General features: G+C 48.4%; 1 protein-coding gene across 2 annotated transcripts in view; it reads left to right on the top strand.

Moving 5' to 3' along the window:
- RBM20 (RNA binding motif protein 20) overlaps positions 1-20,593 on the top strand; it is a 157,828-nt gene that overhangs the window by 95,845 nt on the left and 41,390 nt on the right. The window contains exons 1-4 of one of the 2 annotated variants that reach the window (XM_081158056.1): positions 387-695; positions 15,750-16,821; positions 18,202-18,263; positions 20,203-20,294. In XM_081158056.1, coding sequence (XP_081014182.1) covers positions 613-695; positions 15,750-16,821; positions 18,202-18,263; positions 20,203-20,294 — 1,309 coding nt within the window. In that variant the 5' untranslated portion in view covers positions 387-612. Of the gene's footprint in view, positions 1-386; positions 696-15,749; positions 16,822-18,201; positions 18,264-20,202; positions 20,295-20,593 lie in introns of those variants that run through there. The other variant, XM_081158055.1, reaches the window with a different exon arrangement.

Raw genomic sequence — 20,593 nt, forward strand, 5'->3', positions numbered from 1 at the left:
TCCCCTGCCCCCCACACACAGGGAAAAAGGAGGGACCCCCTGCTCAGGAGATTTGCTGGGTGGGCGTCAGCCTGTTGCGCTGTCTGATGTGGCTACATCACTAAAGGTCTTTTGGGGGGACCTTCAGGAACCAAATTTGTCACCGGTCAAAACCTAAAATAAAAAACAAGTAAGTAATTCAAACTAACTACCATCGCCGCTGCCACCACCACCGAAGAGTAGAAAAGTAAACCAGAACAGGAGGCTCTGGAATTTTATTAAAAACGGCCACATGATGAGCCCACGTGCCCCCCTTCAGAAGTGCTCTCAGGAGCTGGCCTGGGTGTTGATATGTGAAGAGGCTGAGAACATGTGGCGTAAACATCGACTGATATTGTTTGCCATTTGCACTCGGCGTGTGTAATGCGGCAGGAATGGCTCCCCGCGGCATGTGACTCCCCTTCCAGATGGGTATGCGGGGCACTGGGGCCGCTCGCTTTCTTTCGCTCTCTCCCTCGCTCTCATTCCCCCTCCTGTGCCCCTTTCCAGACTCCTGAGAGCGTAAGTGGAAGCCTGTCATGATTGGCACGCAGAAAGCTGGTAGAATGTCATTGGAATTTTCTAGGGAGGCACATGCGCGACACCCAAAATGACTCCCGGCTTCGGTGGCCTCAGGTCAGCGCTCCGTGCCAGGCTCCCTGGTCTTTTTCAGAAAGGTAAGGCTGCGTGATGTCACCCCACCTCTCCCCCAGCACAGGGGGAGACCAGGGCTTTCTTTTTACTCTGCCGGCCAGGCAGCTCTTCGGACCATGTTCTTGGCGCTAAGCGTTTGTGCATGAGTGTGCGATTTGTCTGTATCCCAACCCCCTCCCGTTTTAAAAAAAATAATGGTAATAACTGACTCTCAGGGTAACATGTGACCTAACCCAGCTCCCTGTGACCCCGGCGAAATCAGCGATCCCAGTGTCAGCGTGTCTAGATGTTCTTTTTACGCCAGTTACTGGTCTCTTTTATAAAGAAAAGTCGGGGTCGCAGGGACACAGATTGTGTTATCCCCGGATCTGAGGCAACAAAGGGGACGCTTTCGGAATCTGGAGCCTTATGGGCGACGGGGGTCCCTTAAGGTGGAGGTGTTTCGCGTTGATTGCTGGAATGTGTCGGTGACGGGAAATGAGTGTAAAGTCGCTCGCAGGGTTTCCTGTCTCGAGTGCGGCGGGGCTCGTGAGCCGGCGGGAGCGCTGCTGGTGTCAGTGAGAGTCCACGGCCGGGGCATTTTGCTCAGAAAGTGTCTGAAAGTTGCTTCCGAGCACCTCTGAAGGATCCGTGGTCTGCATTTCAGTAACGGTTAGGTGTCTTTAAATAAAGTTCAGTGTCAAAGCAAAACTGTTAAAGCCCCCAAGCGAGCAAGCAAGAAACGTATGAACTTGTCGCGAGGTTCAGGGGATGCATTTGGACTTGGGTGGGGTGACCTGTGAGCAGGCTCGAGCCCAGCCAAAGCCGACTCTCCTTGTTTCTTTGCGGAAATTAAAAGTCGGCAATTCAAAGTCGCTTGGACACCTTTGGGGGAGGAATCCTGGTTTTCTGCTTGCAAGTGTGTCAAAGCAAACCCACCGCATACACTTCCAAAATGGCATGTAAGATGTATCTTCCATCATGGGAATGTTTTTAACCTTAAAAAGATTCCATTGTGTCGCTTTGCCGTTGGTTTCTGCCTCATGTGCGTTAGAATCTCTTTTTCTTTTTCGGTGTCGGAAGGCTGAGCGGGAGAGGGTTAATATTTTCACACACCCGTTCCCTCTCCCACGCGCATACCCTAACAGCTGCCACATATGATTTTGTGGAATCTGATATTTCGAACGAAATGACTTCCTTATTTTTCATAGTAATATAATAATCAATTTCACCATAGAGAACCGCGTACATGTCAGGCCCGGGCTGCTCCTAATTAGCAATGGATGGAGAAGCCGAGGAAAGGGCTGGAGAGCAGGTTTGAGTGAAAAGTCAGCTTTAACCGTTCTTCCCTGCCTCAGCCGGCTTGGATCTTAACTGCAGTCGTGTTTGGGGTTGATCCGACAGAAATACCTAGAATGGCCCCTGCAGCTGTAGCCGATGGGCCTGCCCCCTCACTGTTGCTGCTTTGTCTCTCCTCTCCTCTCCGCAGTAGCTTTCAGACGGCCACTGCTTTGTAAAATTGAGGCAAAAGCCAGAAGTCACCCGCACGTAATATTCTCTGCCTTGGCTGACACCTGCGTTTTGTCGGCCGTAGCCAGAAAGGTATGTTTCTTTAGAAACTTCCATCCACTTTGGGGAAAATGGAAGCTTCCTCAAATAAATAGTTTTATGGTCTATTTATAAAGTTCCAACCTCAAGGTTCTCATTTGCCCTAAGGAACTTAAAAGAATTAAACAGTGCCCATCTGCAGCGCAAACACAGGGAAAAACACTCAGCATTTCTGCTAAGGTCTGCATTCCATGTGCTTGGAGACAGTCATAAATTCAAGGGAGTCAAACGAGTATTTGTTCAGTGCTTCTAATTTGCCTGGCGCTGAGCCAGAGAGACACTTGGGGAGTTTCAAAGGTTTGAGGATGTGGATGATGTCTTCAAGGTGCTTCTGATTTAGGCGGGAACAGGGTCACCGCCCAGCAACCCTCACCTGGCTCTCTGCAGCAGAAACTGTAGGCACACTCGGGGAGAAGTCTCGCCATGAAAAGTATTTATTGAACTGTGTGGACAGTGCTTTTACACAGCTAAGAAATACTGGTTGATCCGCCCACTGTGTCTGTGACCCTTTGTGGGCTAATGAAAACGTCAGTGTTTATTCTTAAGTATAATTTAAGACAAATGGTCATGCAGTTTGTAGTGACGAAAATGGCTTGTGGGGTTTAAGGTAATGAAGAACAGATTGACTTTATTCCTTTATAGATTGGTGAGTCTCAGACTAAACTTCACAATAGACCCGGGGAGCTATTAAAAATCCCAGTGCCCGAGGTGAATCAGAATCTCTGGAGGTGCGACCCAAGCCTCGTTTTTTGTTTTTTTTTTAAAATATGTTTTTATTGATTTCAGTGAGAGGGAGAAAGAGATAAAAATGTCAACGATGAGAGAGAATCATTGATCGGCTGCCTCCTGCACGCTCCCCACTGGGGATGGAGCCCAAAACCTGGGCACGTGCCCTGACCAGGAATCGAACCATGGCCTCCTGGTTCATAGGTCAACGCTTAACCACTGAGCCACGCCGGCTGGGCCCAAGCATCGGTGTTTTTTAAATGCCCTAAGTAATTGCAGTGCCATCAAGTTTGTAATCTAGTGGTAAACATTATTTTATTTAAAATTCTTTTAGTCTACGGTGAATTTGAAAGGTGGATTTTTTCACAATCATGATGTTGCTTCACTGAAGAATTTTTGGCATTCTGGAATCTGACCCTTCTGTTCTCTCCATTAGTGAACTCAGTGTGAATGGAGTCATGCTTTTTTCCTGCTCAGCAAACCTGACAGCGTGATGCTGAGCTAATCGATCAACTAAGTTATTTGAGGTTTTGTGAGCTTGAGTGTTGTGGCTTCAGGAGGCCAAATGTTGAACATGGCAATTGAGTCTTTTTTTTTTTTTTTTTAAATTTTATTTATTGATGAGAAAGAGAGAGAGAGATTTGTTGTTCCACTTTTTTATGCATTCATTGGTCTTGTATGTGCCCTGACTGGGGATCTGGTGTATTGGGACGATGCTCTAACCAAGTGAGCTACCCAGCTAGGGCGGCGACTGAGTCCTCTAAAGAAAAGTATGTGTACGAGTGATTACATTTGCCTCTGAAATTATTTTTGCTGTGTTCAAAACCCCCATGGAAAAGGAAGGCCCTTTTTGGTATACTGGAAAGCTCATTAGAGTCAGAGGTGGCTCATTAGAAATACAGTAGTTAATAAATTTCTTATACCTCACCATAGATTCTTAGGGTTGGAAAGTAGTTTCAGTGGTTCTCAAAGCAGCATCAGTATCACCTGAACATGTTAAAAATGCAAATTCTGAGGCCTCAACCCCAACCCCTTGAGAAAGAAACTGTGGGTGAGCCCAGCATTGGTGCTTTAAGATGCTCTCTGGGTGCGACCAAAATTTAAAAATCACTGCTCTGGTTTCACCGTGTCATTTCACAGACAGGTCTGTTAATTGGAGGTTAAGTGACTCTCTCTGAAGTCACCCAAGACTAGAAGGGCAGCAGAGGCTAAAACTCAGGTCTCTCAGTGTAAAATCGATCTCTACACCATGGTCAGATCACCCTAACTTTTCCATGTGTCATAAATAATAGCTTTAGAAAAATATCCACCATCCTAAAATCATAAGGCATAAAGGAACCTTAAATGTTGCCTCACCTGACTCTCCCATTTTACAGATGAGAAAACTAAATTCTGCAGCATGAAGCGAGTGCAGTAAGATGTGTAGCTATTGCTGACGGAGCTTATTTAAAAAGTGGGCCTACTTACAGCCCAACCAGTGGCTCCCTCACCCTCCACTACCCCCCACTGCCCCTTCACTTTCACAGGGACTCCATTTGGTTTAAACCATGTTGGCTGAAATGTCCAGGTTAACAATCAGGCACCTCTAGGAAAAGATCAGCTATTCTGATTGAGAATTTTAATTCTTTAAAATTAATCTAAAGTTTTATTCTTTTATTTAAAATTGGCTTGAATTTTATAACATTTACCAGGAAAATCTCAGTGATATAAATGACCAGAAAAGAAAGTTTAGAGAACATAGGGAACATTCATTCCTCCAGCATATGTTTCATCTCAGAATCGTGTGGATTAGACACTTATATCTCCTCAGATCACACACTGAAATTACATTTTCTTCAGATTTAGTTAAAAGGAGAAATGTGGCAACAAGTCTGTTTGTTGAATATTTTAGGATTTTATACTTGATCTGGTTGGTGGTATTTACATAATTTCAACAGTGTTCAAAGGCTGAATCTAATCCGCATTCTCTGTAGAATTTCATCTTCAAAGGCTTGAGCAACACACATGGAGCATTTGCCCAGGAAAACAGATAGAGAATGTGATGTACAACTACTGTCTCCCACACATGTACAGGGGTCAGGTGTGTACGTGTATAGAAATGCTTATGGGTCCCACACACCTACCATGTGCCAGGCATGTGACATAAAACGGGACACACAGTTCCTGCCTTCAAAATGATGGTGGGGCAGTGAGGAAGTCAGAGGAGTGACTGGATGCAGTTATGAGAGAGGGTGGTAGGAGTTAGAAGAAAGTGTGATTGAGGCTCACAGAACAGCAGGGCATTATGGGGGATCACAGAAGGCGCACCAGCACACATTGGGTGGGGGCAGGAGTCAGAGAAGTCTGCCTGGAGGAGGTGACCTCTAACTGCGTGTTGAAGGATGGTAGTTACCTAGGTGGGGGGGTAGGGAGGATTGTTCAGGGGGAGGGAACAGTATGTGCAGAGGTGTTGATGTTTGCATGTCCTGATCTTCACAGGGGAAGTACTGGCCTATAAACATGAATGTTTGGCTTCTGAGAGCTTTGTGCAGCAGTTTTAAAATACATATTTTAGACAGCGTGTTTTTCCATCTCAGAGGGCTTCCATCTCAGAAGTTTGTCTGTTGAGAGGTCACCATATCTTATGTGACTGCGACACAGAAAGATCTGTCCTAACCCCAGAAGTCAAACCAACTCCCTCGATTTTAGCCTGCATAAAACCAGTGAAACTCTGCCCAACATGGATTTCCTGAAGAATTGTGTGTCAGACAGACTGCCTCCTGCCCCGAATGGATTTGAGCTTTTTACTGTGAAAGCCTGGGTCTGTCTGTGGAATGCCTTTGTAGAGGAGAGATTCTTATAAGGAGGCACTTTTGGTATTTCTTTCCCTGAATCTTCACGGATAGAGTTAAGAGAACCTCTCTTTGTGCTGAACGGCCTGTCCAAGTGATCAGGAATAGAAGAAATTAAATTATGTTCATGCTGGCTAGCCAGCAACACACACATCTGAACCAAGCCATATTTATATATATTAAATAATGTTTTCTTTAGAAGCATTCCCGGGAGCTTAAAAATAGCTTAATTTGCCTGCCTAGTGTGGCTCAGTGGTTGAGCATCAACCCATGAACCTAGAGGTCACCAGTTCAATTCCCAGTCAGGGCACATGCCGGGTTTCAGGCTTGATCCCCAGTAGGGGACATGCAGGAGGCAGCTGATTGATGATGTCTCTCTCTCATTGCTGTTTCTGTTTCTCCATCCCTCTGCCTTCCTCTCTTTCTCTCTCCAAAAAAAAAAAAAGCTTAATTTGTGACTAATAATTATTTAATATTATTCAATAATACTAATTATTATTATCAACCATCATCATGGTTTGCAGAGCATCTGCACACCATGTTAGAGCTTCAGAACAGCTACTGGGGCAGATGGTATTGTCTCCATTTGACAGATGAGGAAATTAAACCTTAGAGTCATCAGATTTCAAAGGTGAACAAGACCTTGGAGGTCCTTTCATATCCAGCTTTCTCATTTTACACACAAAAAAGGGAAGCTGACTGATCTACAGTCCCACAGGGAGAAAATAGTGGCTGTAAGACCAGGCCTTACAGTGTCTTTCCTATATGACACTAGCAGAATGCGTATTATTTTCTGTTTTGCACATCTTGAGCCCTTCTAATATTTCCAGCAGCAAAGGCAAGCCCTCTCGTCAGTTATAAAACTGTGAGCTGCCCCTTTGTGACTGCACGTCTCCTGGTTCCGAGAATCTTACTCTGCCTGATGAAAGTGGTACAGAGTACAATGGGCCGAAAGGCTGGTGATTTGATACCAAATGTGTTATTTAAAATCACATCGTGGGTGTGTTAACTAAACTTATTGTGGTAATCACTTCACAGTATACACATATATCAAATCATTACGTTGTACACCTTAAATTTATACAATGTTACATGTCAATTATATCTCCATAAAGCTGGAAAAAATTTAAAAACCACTATGACAAGTTGGGGGGAAAAACCTCCACAGAATAAAGGACAAAGTTTTATAATGTAGTACCTTTGAACAAACCAAAAACAGAACAAAACTAAACAACCAAAAGAATCACACCCAAGGAAGTAGGGCCAGGAATGTGGATAAGCTTCTTTAATGAACCTGTAACAGAGGATAGACTATTGGCCTTACAGTCAAAAGACCCTCATTCACTGGATGCCCTCAGGTGGTTCATCCGACCTTTCTTGGTCCCAGTCTTCTTAATATAAACTGCAAATGGTCGTATTTGACTTGTCTACCAGTGTGGTTGTCCTGGAGATCAGAGAGCTGATGAGGTGAAAACACTTGTTAACACTGCAGCTGAAGAACATGGAACAAAATCGAGATGATGGGATTATTGCTGCTGTTATGAATCACCCCAGGAGGTGCCATGGTGACATGAATCATCATATTGTAATACCGTGGCTGAAGCCCAGATGCAGGATAACACCAGTGCTGACCCAGTAATCTCAATTAGCACAGGGGCCTAGCTAGTGATAATCCATAGCCCTATTGTTACCAAGAAGACGGCACTAACCAGAAAGTGTGTAATCTCACTCTGCTCCCCGAAAAGGAGAAGACTCGTCGGTGAATGTTGATGGGGCGCGTCCCACCATAGTGGCTCCATTACCCCTGAGGAGTGAAGAGAGCTGGGCTCCGGGCCCTCCTCCTCTCCTCTGCCTAGAAGTGTGACTTGGGTTGATCCACGTATTATATCAACTTCACTTTTTTCTCTGTAAACTGAGTGGGTTAAGCTAAATGGTCTCTAAGGCCTCTTCTTGATCTTAACATTTGCAGTAATCAGCTGGAGTTTGAATTTAGCTCCAATATTACTGCAGTATCGTCACTGTCATCTTGTAACCTGGCATTCAGGGGCTGTTCCCTGTGGCTCACATCCTGACCTTGCTTCTGAGAGCGTTTCAGTAGAGTTGAGAACTTACGATTTGAAGTCCAGCCCCTAGGAGGCAACAGAAGGGCAGGACTCAGCAAAGACTTGCCCGGATTGCATTTTATTTGATTTGGCCACATTATGAAGGTGTGACCAAACCTGGAAAATGTTCTCTTGCCTGGTCCCAAGCCCTCTCTCCTGGGTTATATTTTATGTCCTAATACATGAGAAAAAAAAAAAAAAAAAAGGCACGTCTACCGCTTGGCCTGAGTTGAACTGGAAGTGAGTTTAAATTCCTGATTGGTTATCTTGGAAGACCTTGGGCTTACTGAGATGTGACCGGCCAGGTCTGTTTAAGTGCCACCGTGCTGGGCCGAGGTCCCTGGCTCCTCCCTCCCCCTGGCTGAGCATCCCCGGGACCAGCTTGTGAGTCCACACGCGTTCGCAGCAGGGACCTTGAGCGGCGTCCTTGTTATTACAGAGCCCTTCTAGTCTGCGCCGGCTTCTTACTCGGTTCCCCGAGCAACTCCTACAACTCTCTCTGTTCCCTCCGAGGCCCAGTCCCACCGTGCTCCCTCCTCTCAGCAGAGGTCCATCCTCGCTTTTTACTTCCCTTCTCTCCATGTTTACATCTCCTCGTGTTTTCTTCATCTACCTCTGTCTCAAAGGAAGAGTCGTGGCTGCCTTGGCAGAGCTCACCTGCCACCAGCGCTGATGATGACAATGGTAGTGACAGGAGGAGTCCCGGCGACAAGACTGGCTGAGCTAGCGGTTGCGGCCGCGTCGGTTTAGTGAATGCTTACGGCCTGGCAGGAACAGGGCGGAACAGTGCGTGCGCCCATCATTTAACTCAGAGCAAGCCTGTACCTCGGCTGCAGCCGCCCCAGCTTTCACGATGAGGACCCTGAGGCTTGGAGAGGGCAAGTGTTCGCCCACCGTCCCCAGCTCGTAAGTGGCAAACTGGCACTCACACCCAGGTGGACTCGAGCTCTGAAACCCACCCTCCTTCCGTCCCGGCCCCCACCTCCCAGCAGAGCGCAATCACGCTGATGGGGCTGCTACTCCACAGGTCCATGGCCCAACTGATTTTAACCCATTCTACCCCGAATCCTAACCTCCAAGGACGTGAGTGACAAATATCTGAAAGGGAAGGCTGTGTTGTGATCACACGGAAAAAGGCCTCTTTCCCATAAGCTTCCAGGCAGTGCTACACCCTTACCTCTGTCCAGCACCAACAATTTGGACAGTGTGCAGAGCATTCTGACAACTCTTTACTTAACTTGACCCGCATCAACCTTCACCATGTAGAAGAGATTGTGGCTTCTCTTTTTATAAGTGAGGACACTGTGGCTCAGAGAGGTAGAGTCTGTCACCCATTGTGACAATGATGTCAACCATCGAGTTAGGACCGGAACCCGGGATGCCTGATTCCTACCCCTGGTTCATACAGGGAACCTCACAGCCCAATAGGCAACCACTCTCCTTTCCTCCAAGCGAAAGAAGCTAGAGAGAACTGTGTGTCTTTAACAAAGACCCTTTCTCCTGGGGAATCACTAATGCCTTGCCTAAGGCCAGTTCTTTGTGTAGCAAAAATAGCCTGTTAGTTTAAAAATGAAAATCGTCCCTGTTAAAGGTCAAGGCATTATGTCCCCAGCTCACAAGAGCACCTGGGTGGCCAGGGCTGGATCTCTGAACCTGCAAAAGGTTGTGCCGTAGCCTGGTCTCGTGACCACCACGTGGGGCTCTCACTCCACCCGGGTGGAGGAGCGTTCTGTTCCCCGAACCTCCAGGAAGCGGGTCTCTCTGGTCAGTAGACACTCACACCACAGTGACTGCCCCAGTTTCCCCTGCAGTGACCCCTTAGCGGCTTGGTCCTCACAGTGGGTCTCCTCCATAGAGGAAGCTGGGGAATGACAGACGACTCGAGTCCCTCCCTGTGGGGCCGTGGAGGGGAAATGTCTGAATTAAGTGAAGATGGTTCTAGTAGGCTGGCTTTCTTTTTACATTATTATTTTTATTAAGCAAATAAAGGAAATGCCTTGGTTTGTGCACAGAAAAGCCCAAGCAGGTCCAGGGGAAGTGGCTCAAGGTGTCCCTGGGAGGTCACCCTGAGCTGCTTGCACCCCTGTCTCCAGGCCGGTGTCTTGGGTTGGCTTGATTTTCAAGTAAGCCCTTCTTACCTGGTGGCTCAAATTCAACCAGTTTAGCAGCCCAGGCATGGCAAAAAGGTGTCTCTGTCCTGATAATGCCAACACAAAGGGAGTGTCCATCCCTGAGCCGGTGACTGTGGCTAGGGGGCTCTGCCTGGCCGATTTGTGTCACATTGGCTGGGGATCCCTGTTCCCATTTTGCAGATGAGAAAATTAAGCACACTTAAACAGGTTGGAAAAAGTAAGCGACTTTCTCTCATCCCATAACCAGTAACTGGCAGGCGGAAGCCCGGGTCTTGGAGCACCGTTCACCCTGCAGCTGCCTCTCGCTAACAGCCGGATCATCTTTCATCGGCAGATGGATTAATAAGCCCAGAACGTATGCATGTCTCTGTTCAGAGTTCTGTCCCGAGACCTCTGCCCTTTTGTTTCGTTGGTTACATTTCTCTGAACCGTCCGAGGCTTGCACCACTACCTCCTGGGCCTTGCTGTTTGGGGCTTACCTCCGGAGGAATTTTCACCGCTCTCTCCTCCTGGGGAGGTATCTCTTTTCCCATCTCTGTCCCCACCACCTAGCAACTTCACCGGGCACGTAATAGGCTCAGTCATGTGGGCTGAATGGACAAATTCACGAGCCCTGTTGGCCCCTGGGGTGCAGCCTGCGGAGCAGAGGCCCGCGCCCATGCCTGAGCCTCGTCAGGCGGGGACAGCTGTTGGCTCTCCCGGTGGATACAATGTGTTGCGCACCCTTTGGCACTGTGGGATTAAACCATTCGAAACAGTTTTCATCTGGATGTCCTAAATCTCCCGGAGTTGTAAAGGCAACAGTTTCTCTTTTATGTTATATTTTATTTTTAAACTATTGAGAGAAATGCTGTTTTAATTAAAAACAAAACAAAACGAAACAAAAAAAACACCTTTCTAAGTGAGCAGGGAACCAAAGTTTCTAATATAATCATGCCCTGTGAACTCTTTGTAACAATCAGTGGCTCAGAAAGGAAAGGTCGGCCTGGGGGCAGTGAGCCCTGTGGAGGCCGGGGTCAGCCGAGTGGCTGTGCGTCTTCCCTGCGAGTGGGGACCAGCCTCCCTGTGGCTGTGCGGTGGCTTCTCTGGCTCTTGTCCTGTGCCCAGCTTAAGCCATTCACTGTGCTGACGGCATGACTGCAAACCGAGCCACTGCGCAGGTTTAGGAGAAGAGAGGGTGTGGCAGACGCCTAGAGCTTTGTGTCCCACCTGCTTTCAGACGTGGGACCATCCCCACTGTCACCTCTGGAGCTTACAGGGATCCAGAGGGGCTGAATCTTTGCATCTCCCCGGTGCTCAGCGAGTGCTTTGCACGTCGAAGGTAGTCAGTATTTCTCTGAACAGAGGGGAGGGCAACAGATAAATATGGGTGGAGGCGACAAGCTGGTGATGAAGTAGATAGTTCTTCGGGGCTTAGTTAGGGCTATTTTGTCAGGTGCCAAAAGCTAGTTTGAATGATCTGAGTTCTCATTAAGGTTTTACTGCTACCCAGCTATGTGGCTTTGGGCAAGTCACTTTCTCTCTTTGTTAAAGAGGGGGCTGGATGAGTTGATCCCTAAGGATCTGCAATTCCAAGCTTTCCCAGATTACCATTGCTCCGGTTGGGTAAGAAAGTTGACTTTGAAAAGGAAGAGAACTCTGGATTTCTCTGGCTCCTGGCTGAGTTCCCAGAGGGTCTTCAGACACCTGGTCAGGGGACTTGTGCTCTCCAGGACCTCTCAGAGCATAACTTCATGCCAATAAGATCCAGCCAGTGTCCTGAATGGAAGCCTCTTCTATGTATAATTTTCTTGATGAATTGTATTAGTTTCCTATTTATTTCTGTAACATATTTCCCCAAGTGTAGTGGTTTACAACAATACAAATTTCTTATCTTACCGTTCTGGAGGTCAAAAGTACCAAATCCATCTCCCTGGGCCACAGTCAAGGTGTTACCAGGGCTGGTTTCTTCTGGAAGCTCTAGGGGAAATTTTGTTTCCTTACCTTTTTCAATTTCTAAAGGCCTCCTTCATTTCCTTGGCTTATGGCCCCTTCCTCCATCTTCAAAGCCAGCCCAGCATCTTCTCTCCTCTCTGACCTCTGCTTCTATCCTGATGGCATCTCTCTCTGACTCTGATCCGCATGCCTCTGTTTTATAAGGACTCCTGTGATGACGTTGGGCCCACCCAGATAAAATCCAGGATAATCTCTCCGTCACCTGCTCCTTAAATTTAATCACATCTGTGAAGTCCCCTCTCCCATGTAAGGTGACATTTCCTAGGTTCTGGTGATTCGGATGTGGATATCTTCAAAGGCCATTATTCTGCCTACCACAGGGATTGTCCATCAATTTTAAATCCTAGACTCGGACAGGGAGAAGAGTGTATTGGACCACCTGCTTTGGAATGGGGAATTGCAGACAGTCCCCTGGGTGGGTGGCTCTGTAGCTGATTGCAGTTTAAGCTGTGTACAGCAGCAAAACCCATTTGTTCTCTGGGTATACTTTGATTCTCCTTAGAATTGTAGGAGGGCCTTTATCCACAGGAACGTACACTCCCAAAAGAGGTATCCACATCTCCTTAAAGCCACCTGGTTCTGATGAGCCACACCCGGTATCTTGCTGTTCATTCTGTTCATGGCAGCTGCTGAGTGTCCACCGAGTGCCAGGCAGTGTGCCGGGGAAGTCGACAGGAGCTCAGGTCTCGTGGAGGGAGAAGGTCATATGCATAATTATTTTTAACACAAGGCAGGATGTGCTGAGTGATTGAACAGTGAGAAACTAAGGTAGTGGGAAGGCAGGAGGGCGACATCGCTTCAGCCCCTAAGGTGTCAGATCATGTGCCCCAACTTTTGGTTAAAAAATATGATTGTTATAGCACCTGACTTTTAGATTATTCTGGGGGCTAAAAATTTTAGGACTTCTAAAAGACAGGGTGATGGGTCCTCCTCTTTATTGAAGGGGTCTGTGGTCCAAAAGAGGTCTCTAGCTCTGATAATTCGTGTGAAATCACTTCCACTCAGGGTTGATTAAAGTTGGGGGCAATAAGAATTTGCCAGGCAGAGCGGAAGTCGAGAAGAAAGTGGTGTTGTTTCATGCTGGACCCGAGGGGCTAAATCCCCTGTAACCTGGGCTGCATTCGGAACGGCACTCATTTCCCATGGCCGACCTGCGAGGCTGGAAAGGAGGCTCTTTCAGAGGTGAGGGAGACTCTGCAGCAAGAGCTCCCTCCAGCCCAGAAAAAACAGTTTTAGAAAATACAGCTGACTTCTCCCGGAAAAACAAAACCAACCTCTCCTCACTCTGGTCATGGAAACCAAGTTGGCACCTCATTGTCGCCTTGTTAGCAAGGACAAGCTGCATCGAGGACAAACCTGGTAGGAAGGGCTGGCTCCTGTGGGCAGGGTTTTGTGTTAAGCTTAATTGCTTTTCTAAAGCTCAGCTACTTAATGCTACACAAGCAGAAGTCTCTCATCAGACTCCTGACCGCCCTCGTCTTCCGTTCATATCCTCCCCTACGTAGACAGTTAGCGCCTCCCCCCCACCATGATTCGTGCCTGGGTCCCCCTGCGGCCACCGGGGCTCTGCTGCAACCAGCACAGCTAAGAGGGGAAAAGGGTTGTGACCACCTTGAACCTAGAACCCCCAGCCCCCCAATATCTTAAAATGCAGCCGGCTCATCCTGCCCTCGGGGCACAGCAGGTGTTGGCCCTGCAAAGGCAGTCTCTCTTTAATGACTTAGAGCGAATTCTTGATTCCTCACAGGATGGGAGAGAGTAGCCCGAAGTCCAATGAAATAACGTAGCACCGGCCACACAGCAGCATCGCAGTCAGTATAAGACCCTCCCCTGTTCACCCCCCTCCGCTTTCCTAGACCAATGCAAAGCGCCAACCCAGGCAGAAGCTTGCTTTCCTCAAAGTGCCTCCAAAGGAGAGATGTGACACATGCCACACGCTTGCCACGTCCCCCCTTTTCTCCTGAACCATGCCCGCCCCCCAGCTTCTCTCCTTTGTTTCATTGTCGTCAGACTTTTACCGCGCGGAACCTGTGACAGTGGAAACCTTCCTCGTCTGCAGTGTCCCAGCTTTGTGGTTGCCACTCCACACTTCCGTGGGCGTGCTGAAAAGAGCCCGGGTCGTCCATGGTGATCCCCGTTTCAAATGCAACCCCATTCTCTCCATTCAAATGTCCTGGGAACTGCAGTTCATCAACATCCCAAACACATTTCCCAGAAAGGACGTTTCGCCTGGCTGGGGTGGCTCAGTTGGTTGGGCATCATGCCACGTACCAAGAGGCCACCGGTTCGATTCCTGATCAGGGCACATGTTCATTTTGCCGGCTTGAGCTGCAGGAGGGGCCGTGCAAGAGGCGGCCGATCAATGTTTCTCTCTCATCAATGTTTCTCTCTCTCTCCCTCTCCCTTCCTCTCTCTGAAATCAGTTTTTTAAAAGGGGATATTTAAGACCCAAGAAATAAGGTCTTACAAAAGAGCCCTGACTGTGGTGACCACATATCCCAGACCTTCTGAGAAAGTCTCTCCCCTTATGCATCCTGAGTTTTGGTCCAGAACGCACCATAAGCAACCAGCAGAGGTCACACGGAAGGCACACGCTCAGACAGACCGCCCCTGGAGGAAGAGTCTGTGCGCGCCCCCCACTGCCTGTGACCTCAAGTCCGGATTCCTCTCTTATACATTTTGGGTTATTTCCTGTGCTGGTTGGGTTTGAGAGTGGGCTGGAGGGAGCATGATTCCTTCTGCTCTGGGATGGGAAGTGAGAACAAGGGTAAACATGTGTTTGGTGGGCACACACACAGTTCATTCTGTTTGCAATTTTGAAGCCTGCTTTTGTCACCCGACATTAGAGTATATGGATTTTCTCATGTCACTAATTTTTTTGGGGCGGGGGGTAAATCATGATCTTACCAAATTCAAGATGGTGTCTGCCGTTGGCAACGATGGGGGTCAGGGCCGGATGGGGAGAGTGGGCACCCAAAGAACATTGTGTGTGTCGGAATGTTTTCTGTCTTAAGCTCGGTGCCAGGTACACTGTTTTGAATGTCTTAAATATTACACAGTGAAGTAGAAACTTAAACACCAGGAGTAAATGTCTACTTAGTATTTCATCCCATAGCTGTATCACAGTTTACTCAGTTTAAATATCCTGTTATTGGATATTTGTAATTTTCAACTATGGACTCTTAAATAGTGAAGTACTATTAAACGTCTTTGGGCATCAAGCTTTGTCTGAATTTTAGCTCCCTTTCTTAGGATAGATTCGTAGAATTGAATTATTGGGTTAGGGCATATGGCTACAAGGAGTGCATTAAATTACGTGGCTGCCTTTCAACAAAGTTGTGTGAGTTTTTGACAGCCGTTGACATGTGTCCATTCCACTTTATCTCACACCAGCACTGAGTACTACTCCATTTTCTAAAAATGTGCCACTTAGCTAGACAAATATTTGTTTCTAATGGTCATAGCTTATATCTCTTTGATCACCAGTGAGACTGAACATTCTGTTGTATAATAATTTTTCTGTTGGAGTTTTATTTTTAAGTGATGTGTATGTGTGAGCACAGGTTTTAGCAGACTCACTTATAGGTGGAGCCTGTGGGGGAGGGTCTTGTTTACAGGGAGGGGACCACAGTTAAGCACAGAAAGAGCCCCCTGGCCTCCTCGGTGAGAGCCAGCTGTGCATCTCGACCTCTGTCTTCCTGCAGTGCCGCCAAGCTCCTGGACAAGAACCCGTTCTCGGTCAGTAACCCGACCCCTCTGCTCCCCTCGCCTGCCAGTCTCCAACTGGCTCAACTGCAAGCCCAGCTCACCCTCCACCGGCTGAAGTTGGCACAGACAGCTGTCACCAACAACACTGCAGCCGCCACCGTCCTGAACCAAGTCCTCTCCAAAGTGGCCATGTCCCAGCCTCTCTTCAACCAGCTGAGGCACCCGTCTGTGATCAGTGCTCCCCACAGCCATACCGGGGTGCCCCAACATGCTGCGAGCGTGCCCAGTGCCCGGTTTCCCTCGAACACAATTGCCTTCTCGCCCCCGGGCCAGACACGAGGCCCAGGGCCGTCTGTGAGCCTGCCCAGCCAGCCCCCCAACGCCGTGGTGGTGCACCCCTTCAGCGGTGTCATGCCGCAGACCCCTGCCCAGTCGGCAGTCCTCCTGGGCATCGGCAAGACCGGGACAGGTCCCACCCCAGCAGGATTCTACGAGTATGGCAAAGCCACCTCCGGCCAGGCCTATGGCTCCGACACAGATGGTCAGCCCCTCTTCCTGCCAACCTCGGCCTCCACGTCGGGCAGCGTGACCTATGAGGGACACTACAGCCAGTCAGGACAAGATAGCCAGGCTGCCTTTCCCAAAGACTTCTACGCAGCCAACTCCCAAGGGTCGCACGTGGCGGGGGGCTTTGTGGCTGAGCCAGCGGGGGGCCTGAAAGGTGAGGTAGGTCCAAACAGCCAATGGGACAGCCCCCATGGATTCTCGGGCCAGAGCAAGCCTGAGCTCACAGCCGGCCCCAACCTGTGGCCTCCACCCGCCAGCCAGCCCTACGAGCTGTATGACCCCGAGGAGCCCACCTCAGACAGGACCCCTCCTTCCTTCGGGGGTCGGCTGAACAACAGCAAGCAGGGTTTCAGTGGTGCCCGTCGGCGGGCCAAGGAGGAGCAGGCCATGCTGTCCATGAGGCCCCTGCAGGCTCACGAGCTGAATGACTTTCACGGGGTGGCCCCTCTCCACCTGCCACACATCTGTAGCATCTGTGACAAGAAGGTATTTGATCTAAAGGTGAGTCATCCGAGACCGTCTAGGAGCCATCGATGGAGCCTGGGTGGGTTCGTCACCACCACCCAACTCTCCCTGTCTGTGGGGGAGAAACTGGTACCTCTGGGGACTGGGTAACGAAACGTTGCCATCTGTGCCCTTGGTTAAAATCATAGGTATTAGAACCAAAAGGAATTTCAGAAATGTACCAGGGCCAATGCTTTAAGATAAGTAAGAAATTCTTACCCATGTCTATAGCTGAGGGGATTGGGGGTCAAGTGATCTCGCCTGGGGTACAGAGGAGGGACTTGGGACCTAGAATCTTCTGCCTCCTTGAAGAAGGCTTTTTCTCTGTGGTACACTTAGAATTTACTATTCCTGGACTACTTATATTGTACTGAGTTTAAAAGGAGGGGAAAGTGAGCAGAATTTTGGATCGGGCAAGAGAGAAATTCTCCTGTGGGACCTAGATAAATTTCCATAGAGGGCCTCAGCGTCCCCATCTGCGAAATGGAGACAGAGCCACATGACACTTCCTATTAATTGTAAAATGCTTCAACTCCAGCAGACAAAGGTCCATTATAGTATAAATTTCCCCCCAAAATGTATTGATGAGGCAGTGAAATATTTCAAAGCAATAACAACAGTGAACATATATTCAACTTTTTCTGTTTCCAGAGTTGATACTGGTATTATTCTCACTTTACAGATGTGAAAACTGAGGCCCAGAGAGATGAAATGACTTGTCCGGGGCCCCATAGCTAGAAAGTGGCAGAGTGGAGATTTGAATATGGGTGTGGCCCTCCCAGAGTGTGTGCCTCCTAAGCCATCCTGCCTCTATCTCCTCCCATCTGCATTTCAGAATGACCCCTACTTAGTGGCAGTCACACTGCACTGTGTCATTCCCCTCTGCTGGGGTCCCACGGTGAAAGTGCCTCTTGTCACTCAGGTGGAACCCACCCTCTCACCTCCAGCCTCTGGAGGGGGCTGGCTGACATGAGAGGTGATCTCCATCACCTTTGTCTCTCCTAAGCCTTTTCTAAAGTTTTGCAACTCACTGTGAGTGCACCTGCTAGATTCTCCCATCTGGATATGGAAATGGGTTGGAGGTTTGGTGGGACTAAGGGTCCCCTGAGAGGGGAAGAGGGAATCAGGCTTGTGAATCTGGGCTCCCGTCCAAGGTGGGCATGGGCTGTGTAGGTAGTGCCAATGGAGTGAGGGCTGGTTGGAGCAGCAGCGGGTGAGGAACCCGGGAGGGAGCGGAGGAGGGGAGGAGATGCGTCCGCAGGATTGGTCCAGCCTCGGGGCACACTGAGATCCCGCCTGGCAGGGGAGCCTGCACTCACCTCTGCCTTCCCGTGGACTCAGTTCTGCTTCCGTCATTTTTCTCTCCTTCTGGCCTAGGACTGGGAGCTGCATGTGAAAGGGAAGCTACATGCTCAGAAATGCCTGGTCTTCTCTGAAAAGTAAGTGCTGTCCAGGAGAACAGGTTCATGCACCACCCAACAAATCTGCACTGAGCACCTGCCCTATGCCCTGCCTCATTGTAGGTGCTGGGAAGCAGCAGAGAACAGCCCAGGCAAAGTCCCTGTCCTCAGGGAGCTTATACTCAGTGGGGGGATCGGATGATAAAATACACAGTGAATTTATATAGCGCCCCTGGTGGTAAATGCTAAGCAGAAAACAACTGTCAGGGCAGGGACAGGAAGTGTGTGTGTTCCTTGCATTTTAAATGGGGAGGGGGCCTTGCTGAGCACTGACTCCTCAGGAGGGGATGGAAGGAGCTCGTCGCTGGGGGACATGCACTCCTGCAAAGGAGAAAGCAAGTTCCACGGCCCCAGTGTGGCCCTGGGTTGATCAGGGAGCATCAGTGTGACCAGAGTGGAGTGCCCACCGGGTGAGGGGCCGGAAAGTGCCAGGGCCAGATCCTGAGCCCCTCGGGCTTGTTGTAAGGACTTTCGCTATTGCTTTGAGTGTGACTGGAGTGTTGGTGGGCTGAGCAAAGGCGTGATGAGCTCTGGCTCCACCGAGCAGGCCCCTGACTGCCGTGCTGGGAATAGATGGTGGGGAGCAAAGGCAGACACCGGAGACCAGAGAGGAGAGGACGCCTGCCCAGGGATGTAGGACAGAGGATGGGGTTGTTTTGAAATGAGCACATGCAGAAAGCCTCCCTTTCTTATTCACAATAGCTGGGAAGGTGGAAACAACCCAAATGTCCCCACCAGACGAATCGGTAAATGTGGTAGACACATACAGTGGAATATTATTCAGCATTAAAAAGGAAAGAATTTCTGAAACATGCCACAATATGGGGAACCTTGGGGACATTAGGCTCAGTGACAGAAGCCACACCTCAAAGGACAAAAGCTGTATGATTCCACTTACAGGAAGTACCTAGAGGAGTCAGGTTCAGAGAGACAGAAAGCAGAGTGGTGGTTGCCAGGGGCTGGGGACAGGGGAAATGGAGAGATGTTGTTCAATGGGTGGAGAGTTTCAGTTTTGCAAGATGAAAAGAGTTCTGGAGATGGATGGTGGTGATGGTTGCAAAACAGGGTGAATGTGCTTAATGCCACCGAATCATATGTTTCAAAGTGGTTAGGTGGGTAAATTTTATGTGTATTTTAACACAATGATTTTAAAAAGGTCTTCTCTGGCTCCCCCCCCCTTTTTTTTTATTGCTGTCAAATTGATGTAAAGTATAAAATTCAGTGGTATTTAGCACATTCACGAGGTTGTGCCAATGTTACCACTGTCTAGTTCCAGAATGTTTCCATCGCCCCCACACCCAATTAAGCACACACTTCTCATTCCCCTTCCCCCTCCCCTTCTCCCGAACCCCTGGCAATCACTAATCTGCTTTCTATCTGTGTAGATTTGATTTTCTGGACATTTCATGTAAATGGAATCATGTACTATGAGGCCTTTTGTTACCGGTTTTTTCACTTAGCATAATATTTTCAGGTTCATCCACATTATAGCATATACCACCTTTCTATGGCTAAAAAATATTCATATATGTGTGTGTATGTATATAGGGTGTCCCAAAAGTATATACATACTTTGAATAATTATAAAGGCAGTGTTTATTAAAATACACTTCATCTTCAAAATTGAGCTGTCAGCTGTTAAAGTGTGTGTGTATATATATTTGGGACACCCTGTATATATATCGCATTTTATGTATCTATCAATAAATTTTTTAATCTATATTTGGAGCGTTTCTATCTTCTGGCTACTGTGAATAGTGCTGCTATGAACATTCATGTGCAAGTTTTTGTTTGAACATCTATTTTAAACTATTTTAAACTATTTTGAGTCTGTTCCTAGGAGTGGAATTTCTGGGTCATACGGTAATTCTTTATTTAACTTATTGAGTAACTGGTTCCCCTTTTCACTCCTCTCCAGCGCTGGTGTCCGATGTGTGCTCGGTTCGGCAGAGGGAACTCTGTGTGCCTCTCCCAACAGCACAGCCGTTTATAACCCTGCTGGGAGCGAAGGTGAGTGAGGGCCCGCAGGTCAGCAGCCGGAACCAGACACCAGCTTCCCAAAGGCTTATCACGTCCTCTCTGTAATAACCAGACTTCCCTTCTGCGCCCTTCTCATGCATCTATAATGCAGATAGACCCCAGGACACTGAAATGCACTGGGCCTGCTGTCTGGGCCCTTATACGTTTTCTGACCTATTTTAGACATAAAGCTCTGCTGGTTGTCAGCATGCCCAGAAGCAAAATCATGACAATCACTAATCAGTATGTTAAGGGGGAATTTTCAATTTTTTCTTCCCACTTATGTCCTA

This window comes from Miniopterus schreibersii, assembly GCF_964146895.1.
Source record: "Miniopterus schreibersii genome assembly, chromosome: 14".
NCBI lineage: Eukaryota > Metazoa > Chordata > Mammalia > Chiroptera > Miniopteridae > Miniopterus > Miniopterus schreibersii.